This window comes from Sylvia atricapilla, chromosome Z, assembly GCF_009819655.1.
Source record: "Sylvia atricapilla isolate bSylAtr1 chromosome Z, bSylAtr1.pri, whole genome shotgun sequence".
NCBI lineage: Eukaryota > Metazoa > Chordata > Aves > Passeriformes > Sylviidae > Sylvia > Sylvia atricapilla.
The window spans coordinates 44781888-44795124 of record NC_089174.1 but is presented as its reverse complement, the minus strand read 5'-3'; the positions used below and the strand labels follow the sequence as shown (position 1 = coordinate 44795124).

The 13237-nt window shown below is 40.7% G+C and overlaps 1 protein-coding gene across 1 annotated transcript in view; it reads right to left on the bottom strand.

Annotated features, from left to right (window-relative positions):
- The window catches only part of GNE (glucosamine (UDP-N-acetyl)-2-epimerase/N-acetylmannosamine kinase), a 39956-nt gene that overhangs the window by 2559 nt on the left and 24160 nt on the right, over positions 1-13237 (bottom strand). Inside the window, exons 7-11 of the mRNA XM_066339783.1 lie at positions 7366-7576; positions 4856-4985; positions 2858-3079; positions 1266-1448; positions 541-657 (exon numbers count right to left, since the gene is read on the bottom strand). Of these exons, the coding sequence (XP_066195880.1) occupies positions 541-657; positions 1266-1448; positions 2858-3079; positions 4856-4985; positions 7366-7576 (863 nt within the window). The remainder of the gene's footprint in view (positions 1-540; positions 658-1265; positions 1449-2857; positions 3080-4855; positions 4986-7365; positions 7577-13237) is intronic.

The following is a 13237-nucleotide window of genomic DNA, read 5'->3' as shown; positions in this document are numbered from 1 at the left end:
CAAATTTTTCATGCACAATAATGCATTATTCAACATTATGGATGTGAAAAGACAAAAGGCATTAAGCATGCTTGTAAGCAAAGAGAAATTAGGAAGGCATCTCTCTACCACCTTAGTGTTAACCACTGTGTATGAGGGAGGACTATGCTTAAAACTAGTAAACCAGTAAAACACCCCACGTAAAGTAACACATAAAATAAATTGCCTCTGCTACCTCAGACCAGCCATTCACTTGCCTACAATGAAATGTCCCAGAATTTTCCAATATGATAGTGTTGAGACTTCACTTGTTTTTAAAACTGATTTTTGTAGAACTTTTAATTTTTTTTACTGGATCAGATACTTTTAACACTTCCGCTGACATTTTCTCCAACATTTATACTTAACATCCCATTACCATTAGTAATTTCTATAGTGAGAGGGCCTCAACAGGTACCGTGTAGTGTAACACTACAGTTCGTAGTGTTACAGTGCACTACCATTTCGGTATCCCCTAAAATACAATCATGGAAGCATTTCCCCCATGGGCTACCTTCTCACCTGTTCTGAGAATGCTCTCTGCTTTTGTATTCCCAAGTTTAGCTGCCTGAATAAGATGTGCAGCACTAACAATCTCCTCCTCCTTCATTGACATTCCTTCTACTAAAAGCAGATCATCTGGAAGGAAGAGAAAGCCAAGAGCAAAACATGATAATGTGGCAAGTCAGAGGGTAAAAAAAAAATAAATAATGGGCAATTAAAATATTTTCATCTCTTTTACTTGTATACTGAATCCTGAACAATCTGTCCAACCCTGAGTTTAGCCAAAGTAACCATATCCATATTATTCAGGAAACTACTTGCAGAAGCAGGGAATCAAACTCAAACAGTGAGAGTGTGGTAATTCTTTAAGTCTTGTTGGACCCAAAAATAAATAAAATATAAATATTCTCAAACTTATTTAAGACTGAGAAGCTTCTGCTGAGAGACAATTGCTGTGAAACCAAATGCCACAGAATGCCTGTCAGATTAGTTTACATCAAGCTTAAAAAGAAGAGACAAGCTCTACTGTGTGCTTCTGGGGATTCTGAGACCAGTTGTTCCAAATGTTCCTTGCCACTGAAAAAGATCTGTACAATGGAGGCTGCCTATACACCTATTCTTGTCTCCTCCAAAAAAAAACCAAAAAAACAGGCAGATTTATTTTTTCTTAATACCTTCTTTGAAAATTTCTTCCTATACTGCAGTTTAGTAACTGTGTTTTCAAAACTATAGTAAATAGATACCATCATGCAGTTTCTTAGCTTCTCTCTGTAATGCTATTCCTGAGGCATATGCTTCTATACATCCTTGGCTTCCGCACAGGCACTCTGGTCCATCTAAGGATACAACAATGTGCCCAAGCTCAGCAGCACAGAAAGAACTGCCATGGATCAATTCGTGTTGATGAACAATTCCACCTCCGATTCCTGCAAAGATATAATACTTTCATTGTTAAAAAAAAAGAAAAAAAAGACAAACACCCCCTACTCCCCAACAGTTTTTAAAGGTGCCAGTTCTGCAAGACACTCCTATTTGTTTATTCTGATATAGACAAGATAAAATAATTTGCATCAATGATCATCTACACTAGAAACCAAGAATTACTAGTTGTTAAAGAACTCTTGTTTATTAGACACACCAGTACAGAACCTCATTGCACTCTTCTATTCATATATGGATTGAAATGGTATATAATGCTTGTAATTTTTTTAAAGCCTATAGATGGTACTGAAATATGACAGATCTTCTAAGCCTGCGAGTCATGTTCTTTATGCAGAAGACTAGCCAAGTGGCTTTAAAATTTTGCACTTCAGAGGAGAGATTCTAATGCTGTATTTAGACAGTTAAACCCGTCTGTTAAAGAGCCAGGACACGTAAATGTGCAGGCCAGTGCTGTCCCTTCCCAAACTGGGTGTAGACTCATCAGCTTATTCTTACTGTCACCATCTAAAGGACTATTGTCCTGGGTTGTAGTTTAGGATGTATTCTATCACCATCTTCAGTTAATGGCCCATCAATGCCTTGCTGCATGACTCAGAGATAACTCCCTCAGTGAGCTATCTCTCTGTAATGGGCCATCAAGGACCTCCTGTATGACTCATCATCCCATTATGAGATGCTCCGCCCATGGGGAGGAGCCAAGCATTCTCACCTGGATATAAACTGAGATTTGGGACAGTACAAGCAGCCCTCACCCACTGGATTCCCAGAGGACCAGAGCTACCAGACCTTTCTATGGGATCACTGCTTCAGGAAGAGCACCTTGCCTGGACTGCTTTCATCACCCTGCTCAGGTTGTATTCTGACTCTGTCAGTGGTCTTTTTTTGTATTACTGCTTTTATTTAATTTTATTTTCCCTTTTCTTCTTATTAGATTTGGAGCCTCTCACTCAGTTTGTTTTCAAACCACAACAACTATATACTTAGCAAATGAGAAAAGTTACTCCACATTTGCATTTGATATTTAAGCATACCTTTTTATATTCAGTTGCTTATCTTCTAGATACATATTCTGATCTGCCTTGTATTGCTAAAGTTGAAAGAGAATTAAACCATAAAGCTGAAAAAATCAAAATTATTCCAGTTGAAGTTGCTCAGATTTTCCTTACTTACCTGTGTAGGAGTACAAGAAGAACTTATTTCATCAAGAAGTTTTAACTATGGAAGTGGTTTTATTTGCCTGAATAAATTAAAGAGCACCCTAAGCCAAACAAATAGTGTAGTGAAAAAATTTTTGGTTTTCCAGGCATAGTGGTAATGTTTATGCCTATAGAACAGCTGAGCCTCTAAGTGATGGTGCTGGACTTTGGGTTTCACTGAACTATGACACACGCACCTGTACCAGTAATCAGTGTTACAAAATTTTCTATTCCTTTTCCATGACCAAATTTCCTCTCTGCTAGAGCAGCACAGTTTCCATCATTGTCCACCCAGACTGGCAGGTGCAGAGCATCAGATATAGGAGTTCTGAGATCCACAGAGCTCCACTCCTGAATGAGTTTTGTAGAGTGAAGCACAATTCCTTCTCGAGGGTTTACCCGTCCACCTGTGGAAATACCTAAGTCACAGAAACACAGGAGAGAAAAATGAAAACTAAGTCTGTGTAACAAACTTTAAGTAAAAATCTGTTTTTCTTTTTCTAATGACAAGATTTTTTCCCCCTTAATACTAGGCTTTGAAGCAGAGCATGAAAGTAAAAATTTTTGAAGTATTACTGGCAGTTCAACTTTTGACATGTAAAGATCAAAAAATCATGGAATGGTTCAGGTTGAAAAGGGTTCTCTGGAGATCATCTAGTCCAATCTCTCTGCTAAAGCAGGTTCACCTACAGCAAGTGGCACAGGATTCTGTCCATATGGGTTTTGAATACCTTCAGAGAAGACGACTTCACAACCTCTCCAGGCAGTGTGTTTCAGTGCTCAGTCACCCTCAAAGTAAAGAAGATAATTCATAGAATGCCATGCCTCTAATCACAATGCACCAAGTATCTTAAGATTAATTACATGGGCAGTGGCTCATGTTAATCAGAGAGTTAATGTTCCCACTGCAGGCAGGATTGCAGCAAATCAGTTAATAGTTGTGTTTCTTGTTAGTGATGTACAATAGACATAACAGCAAAAACAAATTATTCAAACCCTGGAACACTATTAGTGTCCAGAAGTCTGCTATAACTTTCAAGATTTAGAATGACTAAAATGAATTACCAGCACTAGTGATTTTTACTTAAAACACACAGGTTTTAGGAAAGATCAAAACTCTGTTCAGAGATTTGTCTACTGAACAGAGTAGGCCAGTAATAGGCTCTACTAGCCAACCCTACTAGTTTTCCCTAGCTGGCGAGGCTTCCAGAGTTGAAGCCTCAGGACCACTGAAGAGTAGGTCTCTATTATGGAGTTATTTAGCTCTAGACAACAAAGTTCAAACATTTATTTTACAGAGCTTATATAACTGAGTCACATGGAAAGCAACCATTAAAGCTCCAAGACAAGCAGCGGAACTGAACATTAAAGCTGTAAGAAAGATCTGAATTGAAGGGCTAACATTTCTCCTTACAGCTTTGTGTACATTGTTTTTATAAATTTGTGCATTATTTTTAAAAAATACGTGTTCAAGTTAAATTTTCTTTGTAATGTGTGATTCAGTTTTCATCTAAAACAAACTACTTTTCTTTAGGAGAATTTCTCAGCTAAAATAAAGATTCTATGTCCTCAAAAATCCAGGACACATTAGTCAATATCTTCATAAATAACTAATATCTAAGGCCAAATCTCCTAGTCACCATTAAACTGAAGTTGTGCCTGATATAAGCACAGTTTAACACAGAACTGTACTGCATGTGAACCAGAAGTCAGCAGAAGGGCTGCTTTTGTCTCTGTTAGCTATAAATTTACTCCTAACATTTTAGCCTTTTTAGACTGCCTTGAGGTATCTGAAAATTCTGCTGCATAGTTGATCCTAGTCCTAAAGAAAGGCTTAAAGACAGCAGAGAAAACGTCACTCAGCTGCAGTTGTTTCAAGAGCTGTTTTGATAAACATTGAGCATCTGATTCACAAAGCCAAGAGAGCAGAGAGTTTCAAAGTCCAGAGAACCATAAACACATTTTAGATACAGTTTACTAAACTTAACCGATTGTTTAACGGTTGCTACAAACTGGAGAAACTTCAGTCTTTTTAGTCAGCTTCTCATTTTCAGCCATTTAAAAACATTTGTTTGTTGAGGATATGGAAGAACTTAAAGTTCATGAGATCCATTTTAGAAAGGTGTTTTAAATCAACATCTGTGATTTAATTTCATGTTGAAAAACATAGATGTAAAACGTATTTGCTAACTTACCTACTCCCAAAATTCTGCAGTTTACATTTACTGCCTCTGACGCAGCCTCCACACACATCTTTAGAATTAATGCTAGTCTGTCTTCATAGGTTTTAGGGTTGAGCTGGGTATACTTCTTAACTATTTCACCCTAGAAATTAAAAACAACAAAACATGCCCCAGAGAAATGTATGTCATGATGAAATTTCTCCTCCATATAAATTACAGTTCAATTTGAAAATAGAGAGTCATAACTTATCTCTTTAAAAAAATACAGATGCTATGCTCTAGATCTTGGGCCTGCAGGCAAGATCCTTGACAGCTCTGGGGGACAAGTTTGTAAGATTAGGCATTACGTTATCTTTCTCTAATCAACCTCCCATCTGAAATTAAATACACATTTTAAGGAACACATAATTCCTGTGAGAAGTATCCCCGGAGCTGCTGCAACTCTTCTAAGGCATAAACAATGACAGAGCAATGCACTTAAGCTCAACACTGAAGTGTTAAAAAAAAGAAGAGAGTAACAATTGCTTAAAAGGACACAAACCCCACATTGCTTTAAAAATAAAATCTTTACAATCTGACTGCATGAATGGTTTCTGTGGTGTCACTCACAGACAATGCCATTTCACAAAAAAGGAGCATCAGACAGAAATGCTGAATATTTCAATGCAAAATTTACTATACATTCAGAAGTATCTTCTAAGCAATCACACTTCTCAGTCAGTTGCAATATCTGTGGAGTACCATCAAGTGTGATAAATCATAGAATAGTTTGGGTTCAAAAGGATCTCAAAGATCACCCAGATCCAACCTCCTGCCATGCAAAGAGATGCTGAACCAAACCAGATTGCTCAAAGCTCCATCCAAACTGGCCTTGAACACTTCCAGTAACACAGTATCCCAAACTCCTCTGGACAACCTGTTCCAGTGCCTCCCCACCCTCACAATAAAGAATTTCTTCCTAATATCTTATCTAAACTCACCCTCTTTCAAGCTGATGGCATTCCCCCTTGTCCTGTCATGACATGCCTTTCTAAATACTTTGGACAGGATGTGGAGGGTCCACGAATATTATTTGCAACCCTAGTCTTGCAGTGGAAATTAAAGTATTCATGACGCATGCTTGGAATCTATGGGTACTAAGGAACTGATCTTAATTCAATGTTTATGTCACAGGACTAAGCCAGGAGGCTGAAGGTATCCTGCCTAACAGTGTTATTCTCCCTGTTAAATCCCCTGTACATGTATCTAAGGGAACTGCACTGAATTAATGCAAATAAGCAAAGAGAAGTGACAAAGACAGCCTATAAGAAACATGGCTGAGTCACTGTTGCCAAAGAACTTGGAAAATTCCAAACAGACACAGTTCTGAGTATTGGGTCCCAATGTGCATCTCAGCATCACATGAGCAATAGGGTTTGTGGATTTTGGATGCTTCATTTCTCCTTCACTTTTGGTTTGGGAGATGCATCAGAGAACTTGTTTTCGAAGATGAGGCTGCAACAAATGTTATCAGGAGACACAACAGCTTCTAAAAGGAATTTTTTGGAACCTCCATTTTTTTGTGAAAATAAAATTGTATCTCATATTCTGCCACTGGCTGTTAAACGCTTACATCTGTTGTGTAATTTTATTTTGAAAGTCTGTTTTCACTCTGATTTGCTAGCATTTCAATTTTCATAAACGTCATTCAGCTCTGTAAAGTGGGCAGAATTTTCTACATTTTTTTTTTCCAGGCTATGGTGACTCATAGGAAAAAATGTGTGTCAATTCTGCTTCCAAAAGTATTACACTTTTAAAAGCTATCTTTAAGACTTTGTAGGTCTGGCAGACATCTTTTAAATGAATGCGAATATTCTGGATTATATCAGGTCATTTTACATAACCCTTCCTGCTTCTGCAGGGACCTTATTTTGCCTTCTGGGCAACTGTTATTGAACTGATTTAGTAATCTGCAAATATGGAGTGTAACTGTGCGAGAAATTGTCCAATACTGTTGAGAATAAAAGCCAAAGACTTCTCATCATCAGTTTTATTCACATCTTTGAAATGCTGCAGAGTTCAGTAAATTGATTTGCTAGATGCTGGTTGTTACTCAGAATGGACTTGTATGCCCATTACATGGCTATGTAAGGCAGTGGGGAGGCAAAAAGTCTACTATTGGAGCCTACCACATTTTGCTTGACATACAAAAATTTGCAGGCTGAACTGAGTCACCTTTTAAGGAGAACCAAGACATGTGAAAGTTGTTCTATTCTTCCAAGTCTTCAGTCAACCCACAAAGCACTAGCTACAACCTTGCACCAGCAAATGGGCATTGCTAGTTCAACACCAGTCTTAGAAGAGCAAACCACTAAGCAAGTTGTATCATGACTGTATAAGAAGCAGCAAAGATGGGGATTTTCTTTATCCCTCAACAAAAGTCAACAGACTGCTTCGTTTTGCACCTCTCTTAAACCACAAGCCCATATCCACAAAGCCCAATGGAGTTTGCGGAATAACTAGATGCACAACAAAATATTTACCTTCATACTGACAATTGCTACTCGGAGATTTGTTCCACCTAGATCCACTGCCAGAGCACTCTGTGTCTCTAAAATATGATCAATATCTTGAGAGATATTATCTTTGACAGGAGGAAAACAGAATTTCTTTTGCAATGGTTCTTTGAGGTCAATAGATTTAAGGAACTTCAAAATCCTTGGAACAGCATTGCCATCTCCATATATTTTTGAGCTATAATACAAAAAAGAATTCATGTAATTGGAAATAAGACAGCAATCCATAAAGTTCTTGGTGTGACAGAAGAGTTTAACAGTGTCATTACAATACTATGATCTGGCTACTCTGCCAATATTGCAGCTCACACTATGAAAGTCTGTCATGAGATATGGTACACAGTGACAGTAGTTTAAAGAACATACACAGATCTTTCAAGCCTGATACTAGCTCTGTTTTGGAATATGAAACCAGAATGTAGAAAACTGGAAACTAATGATGCCAAAACCCCTGTAAAATTAAGTTTAATGAAGGGACCCACACCATAATGCAGAAATAAAAATATAGGCAGTTTATGTATGTGCTACAAATCAAGTATGATGTACTTATCACACAGATGCCAACTATGTAATAATAAACTGTACATTCATGTCAGTTTGCAACATGCTTGTTTCTAAAATATCACACATGGCGTCAGAAACTTGCTATTAAAATATTTGGTTTTATTGCTCTGTTTAGATTCTTAAGAAACACTCCTTTTATCCTTGTCCTTAGTTGAACAAATATTATGTATCCAAGTTTATAAGAACTTATATGTTAGAGAAATCAGGATCAGTACTCATTAAGGCTGAGGAACAAGGAAAAGCACCTTGCTAGAATTCTGCAACTTCCCTGGAAGCTTGCACTCATGACTCTCTATGTATCATGAGGTCAAATCAGCTATCCCGTACTGTGTCACAGAAACACAAAATAGCTCGAGTTCAAAGTGACCTCTGGAGATCATCTAGGCCAACTCCTGTCCCAAAGCAAGGTCACATTGACAAGGTGACACAGGAACTCATCCAGGTGGGATTTGAGTATCTCCAGGGAGGGAGACTCCACAACATACCTGGGCAGTCTGTGCCTGTGGTCTGCCACCCTCAATGTAAAGCTCTTCTTCACGTGGAGGTGTAACTTGTGTTTTGGTTTATGGCTGTTAGTTCTTGTCCTGTTGCTGGGCTCCACTGAGAAGAGTCTGGGCACCGACCTTAGAGATATTTCTATGTATTGAAGAGATCCCCCCCTCTCAGTTGTGTCTTGTCTTCTCTAGACAGGGCCAGCTTCCACATTCTCTCTCTCTCTCCCCTCGTAAGAGAGATGCCCCACACCCCAAATAACAGAATCACAGAATAAACTAGGCTGGAAAAGACCTTTGACATGATTGAGTCCAACCTGTGACCTAACATTATCAGCTAAATCATGGCACTGAGTGCCTTATCAAGTCTTTTAAAAACACCTCCAGGGACAGCAATTCAACTACCTCCCTGGGTAGCCCATTCCAATGCTGAAGCACTTTTCTAAAATCTAGCCTAAACTTTCCCTGGAACAGCCTGAGGCTGTGTCCTCTCATCCTGTCACTGTTCACCTGGGAAAAGAGGCCAACCCCCACCTGGCTACAGCCTCCTTTTGTGGAGTTATACTGAGTGATAAAGCTCCCACTGAGCCTCCTTTTTTCCAGGCTAAACAACCCCAGCTCCCTCAGCCACTTCTCATAGGACTTGTATTCATGCCCTTCACCAGCCCTATTGCCCTTTTCTGCATGAATTCAAGCATCTCAACATCCTTCCTAAATTCAGGGGCCCAGAACTGGAGACACACTGAAGGTGAGGGCTAATCAATGCAGAGTACAGGGGAAGAATGACCTCCCTGCTCGTCTGGCCACACTATTCTGATACAGGCCAGGATGCCTTTGGCCTTCTTGGCCACCAGGGCACACTGCTGTCATAAATGTTTAAAGTTAGACCTTTGTTAGTTATAAGGGTATATGTATGTACCTTTTAAGTTCCATTTCAATTCACAACTTTGTATGGGTCTGTCACTGCAAGTTCTGTATAGTTAGCACTATACAGTTGGCAAGTTCTGAATAGCTAGAAAATGTGTATGAATGTATGAGTGAAGAGGTTACAGCATTGACAATGCTTTCTAATGCTAATGCCAGAGAGAGAAAGAAAGGGGGAAAAGGGAGGGGTTCTCTTCCTCCACAGAAGGCTCCAGATCAGACCATCACTCCAGGTCATGACTAGTGGACACAACTGACCAATCATTCAAAGGCAGGAAGGAATGATTGGCCCAGAAGAACTCTTGCTAAGGACCAATAAAACCCTGAGAATGAGCCATTCACATCAAGGATCCTAAATCCACCAATCAAGGAAAGAATGGAGGATATAAAAAGAGAGTGACGGTCTGAGAGAAGGCCTTTTCCCTGAGGGATAGTGTTTCCTAAAGTGGGGAGGGCCCACATAGTATTATACATACCTTGGTACTCTGGCTTGTCGTAAAGAGTTAGGGACTAGCCCAGCTTTTTTGTTGTTCCAGTAGCCATTCTGTTTCAAACAATGACTGATCTTTTTTTAACCAATACTAGATCTATGGCCTCATTTATAGCACTGCTGGCTCGTGTTCAGATGCTGTCACCAGTACCCCCAGATCTCTTTCTGCCTGGATGCTATGCAGCGACACTGTCCCCAGCCTGTGGTGTTGCAGGGGCTTGTTGTGACTTAAGTATCAGACCTGGCACTTGAACTTGTTTAACTTCACATTGTTGGATTTGGCCCAGCTATCCAGCTTGTTCAGGTACCTCTGGAGAGCCCTCCTACCCTCTAACAGAACAATGCTCGCACCCAGCTTGGTGTCATCTGCAAATTTAGTGATAGTGGACTCGATCCCCTTGTCTAGATCATCAATGAAAATATTAAATAGGACTGGCCCCAGCAAAGATCCCTGGAGGACATCACTGGTGACTGGCTGCCAGCTGAATACAGCACCATTCACCACCACTCTCTGGGCCCGGCCATCCAGCCAGTAATAACCCAGCTAAGAGTAGTCTTGTCCAAGCTGCGGACTGCCAGCTTTTTCAGGAGGATGCTGTAGGATACAGTGCGTGCTGATTTGAAAGCAAAACCAGTGAGATACTTCAAGTCAGAAATACAATGTAATAGGAAGAGAAAAAAAAGTAATATAAAATAAATGCAATAATACAAAAGACCACTGACAGAGTCAGAATGCAACCTGAGCAGGGTGATGGAAGCAGTCCAGATGAGGTGGTCTTCCTGAAGCAGTGATCCCATAGAAAGGTCTGGAAGCCTTTGTCCTCTGGGAATCCAGTGGGTGAAGGCTCCCTGTGCTGTCCCAAATCCCAGATTATATCCAGGTGGGAATGCTTGGCTCCTCCACCTGGGCAGAGCATCTGACAATAATGGGCTGATATCATTCTATGAGTCACGCAATGGGTCCTTGATGGCCCATTAAACAGAGGGAGCTCCCAGAGGGAGTTACCTGTGAGTCCTGCAGCAAGGCATTGACGGGTCATTAACAGTCTAGAGGGAGGGGGCAAGGATACACTGATCCACCTGGTTTCATCAGCTCATGAAGACAGTGGTAGAATACATACTTTGGGCGCATCTTACATCTACATCATACTGAAATCAATACACTCTTACAGAGATATACACATACATATATAGATATTCATATATATACACACAGAATGAAACATTACACACAGTTCTCACTTAAAATTAGGTCTCCCTATGGTACATAATGGGATCCCCATCTTTCTGCATTACTCACCAAATGTAACCAGGTCCTTGAGCAAAAACAGTCCCGGACTGACGGATGGGTCTGCCTTTGCCTGAGGTGGGATTAATCCAAAAAGTATTTCCTAAAATACCTTTCATGTATACCACAGGGACTTTGTCTCCATCCACTGTGTGTAAGGGTTCAGACTGGGCAAGACCAGCTCGATTGATAGATCCTCAGGTGTTGACCATCCAGGTGGCTTTGGCTAAGTTTCTTTCCCATTCTCCAAGGTTCCCCCACCGCCAAGTGCCTTCAGGGCAGTCTTTAGTAGTCCATTGCACCATTCAACTTTCGTGATAAGGAATGTGATATATCCATTCAATACCATGATCTCTAGCCCAGGTGTTTATAAGGCCATTCTTGAAATGGGTCCCATTGTCCGACTCAATTATCTCAGGGGTGCCATGTCTCTACAGGACTTGCTTTTCTAGGCCCAAGATGGTGCTCCAAGCAATAGCGTGGATGACCTGTGAGATGCTGTCCACAATAGTATAGGGTTAATGATTTCTGTGGCTGCAAAGCTGGGGAACAGAACCTCAGCTGCACTGCAACCAGGATGTTGCTTTCATGCTATTGTTTTAACCAAATCAAGTATAACTTTGCCTGGGTAATCAGAGGGGAGGGAGGATTAGGACGATTTGTACTTAGGCCTATGTATCTTAGAAATAAAGCTACTCTCTACTAGGTCAGGTGAAACTGTACCATCAGTAGTCATCATATGATAGGTGATACAATTGTAACGATTGTTGGTAGCTGAATGTGATTATTACCTTTAACCAGAATCATGAGAATCACAAGGGAATATTTACCAAAATTCATGCCTAGGTGTATACAATAGAACAATGGGAGGCTTAATGATGCTGTTGTTTGAAAACAAACCAAGTGAGAGGCTCTAAGTCAGAAATACAATTTAATGAGACGAAAAGGGAAAAAATAAAATAAAATAAAATAAATGCAACAATACAAAAAGAGAAAACCACTGACAGAGTCAGAATACAACCTGAGCAGGGTGATGGAAGCAGTCCAGGTGAGGTGGTCTTCCTGAAGCAGTGATCTCATAGAAAGGTCTGGTAGCTCTGGTCCTCTGGGAATCCAGGGGGTAAGGGCTGCTTCTACTGTCCCAAATCCCAGGTTATATCCAGGTGAGAATGCTTGGCTCCTCCCCATGGGCGGAGCATCTCACAATGGGATGATGAGTCATACAGGAGGTCCTTGATGGCCCATTAAAGAGAGATAACTCCCGGAGGGAGTTATCTATGAGTCATGCACAAGGCATTGATGGGCCATTAACTGAAGATGGTGATAGAATATATCCTGAACTACAATCCAGGACAATGATTAACATAGAGTTGTATAACAAAAGGGTATAAGACTGTATACCTTTTGAGCCCCCGTTGGAGTTGGATTTGGGTCTGTGCCCCGACTCCCAGAGCTCTTCAATAAAGCACCACATATAATCATTCTGTGATTATGTGTTTCCTACGCTAACATCCATAGTAAGGTCCACCCCTTGGTCATGGGCCCATCTGTATGTTGCATCTCTTCCCTGATGACCAGAGGCATCATGGGCCCAACGAGCTAGGAATAATCCTCTCTTGTGCTGCCAGTCTAGATCCACTTGCACTACTTTCACCTTAGAGCTTTGTCTACCTGCTCATTGTTGTGATGCTCCTCATCAGCCTGGCTCTTGGGTACGTGCACATCCATGTGTTGAACCTTTACAGTCAGCCTCTCTACTCAGGCGGCGATGTCCTGCCAAATGTCCACAGCCCCAGATGGGTTTTCCTCTGCTGCTGCCAGCTGGCCTTATTCCAGCGATTCAGCCATCCCCACAGAGGATGAGCTACCATCCACGAGTCAGTGTAGAGATAGAGCCTTGGCCATTTCTCTCATTCAGCAATATCCAAAGCCTGCTAGATGGTTTTAAGCTTTGCAACCAGACTCGATCCACCTTCCCTCAGCAGCGTGTGGAACCCATCGTGTGGGGCTCCATACTGCAGCTTTCCATTTCCAGTTAGTGCTTACAGTTTGGCAGGAACCATCAGTGAAGAGGGCATATCG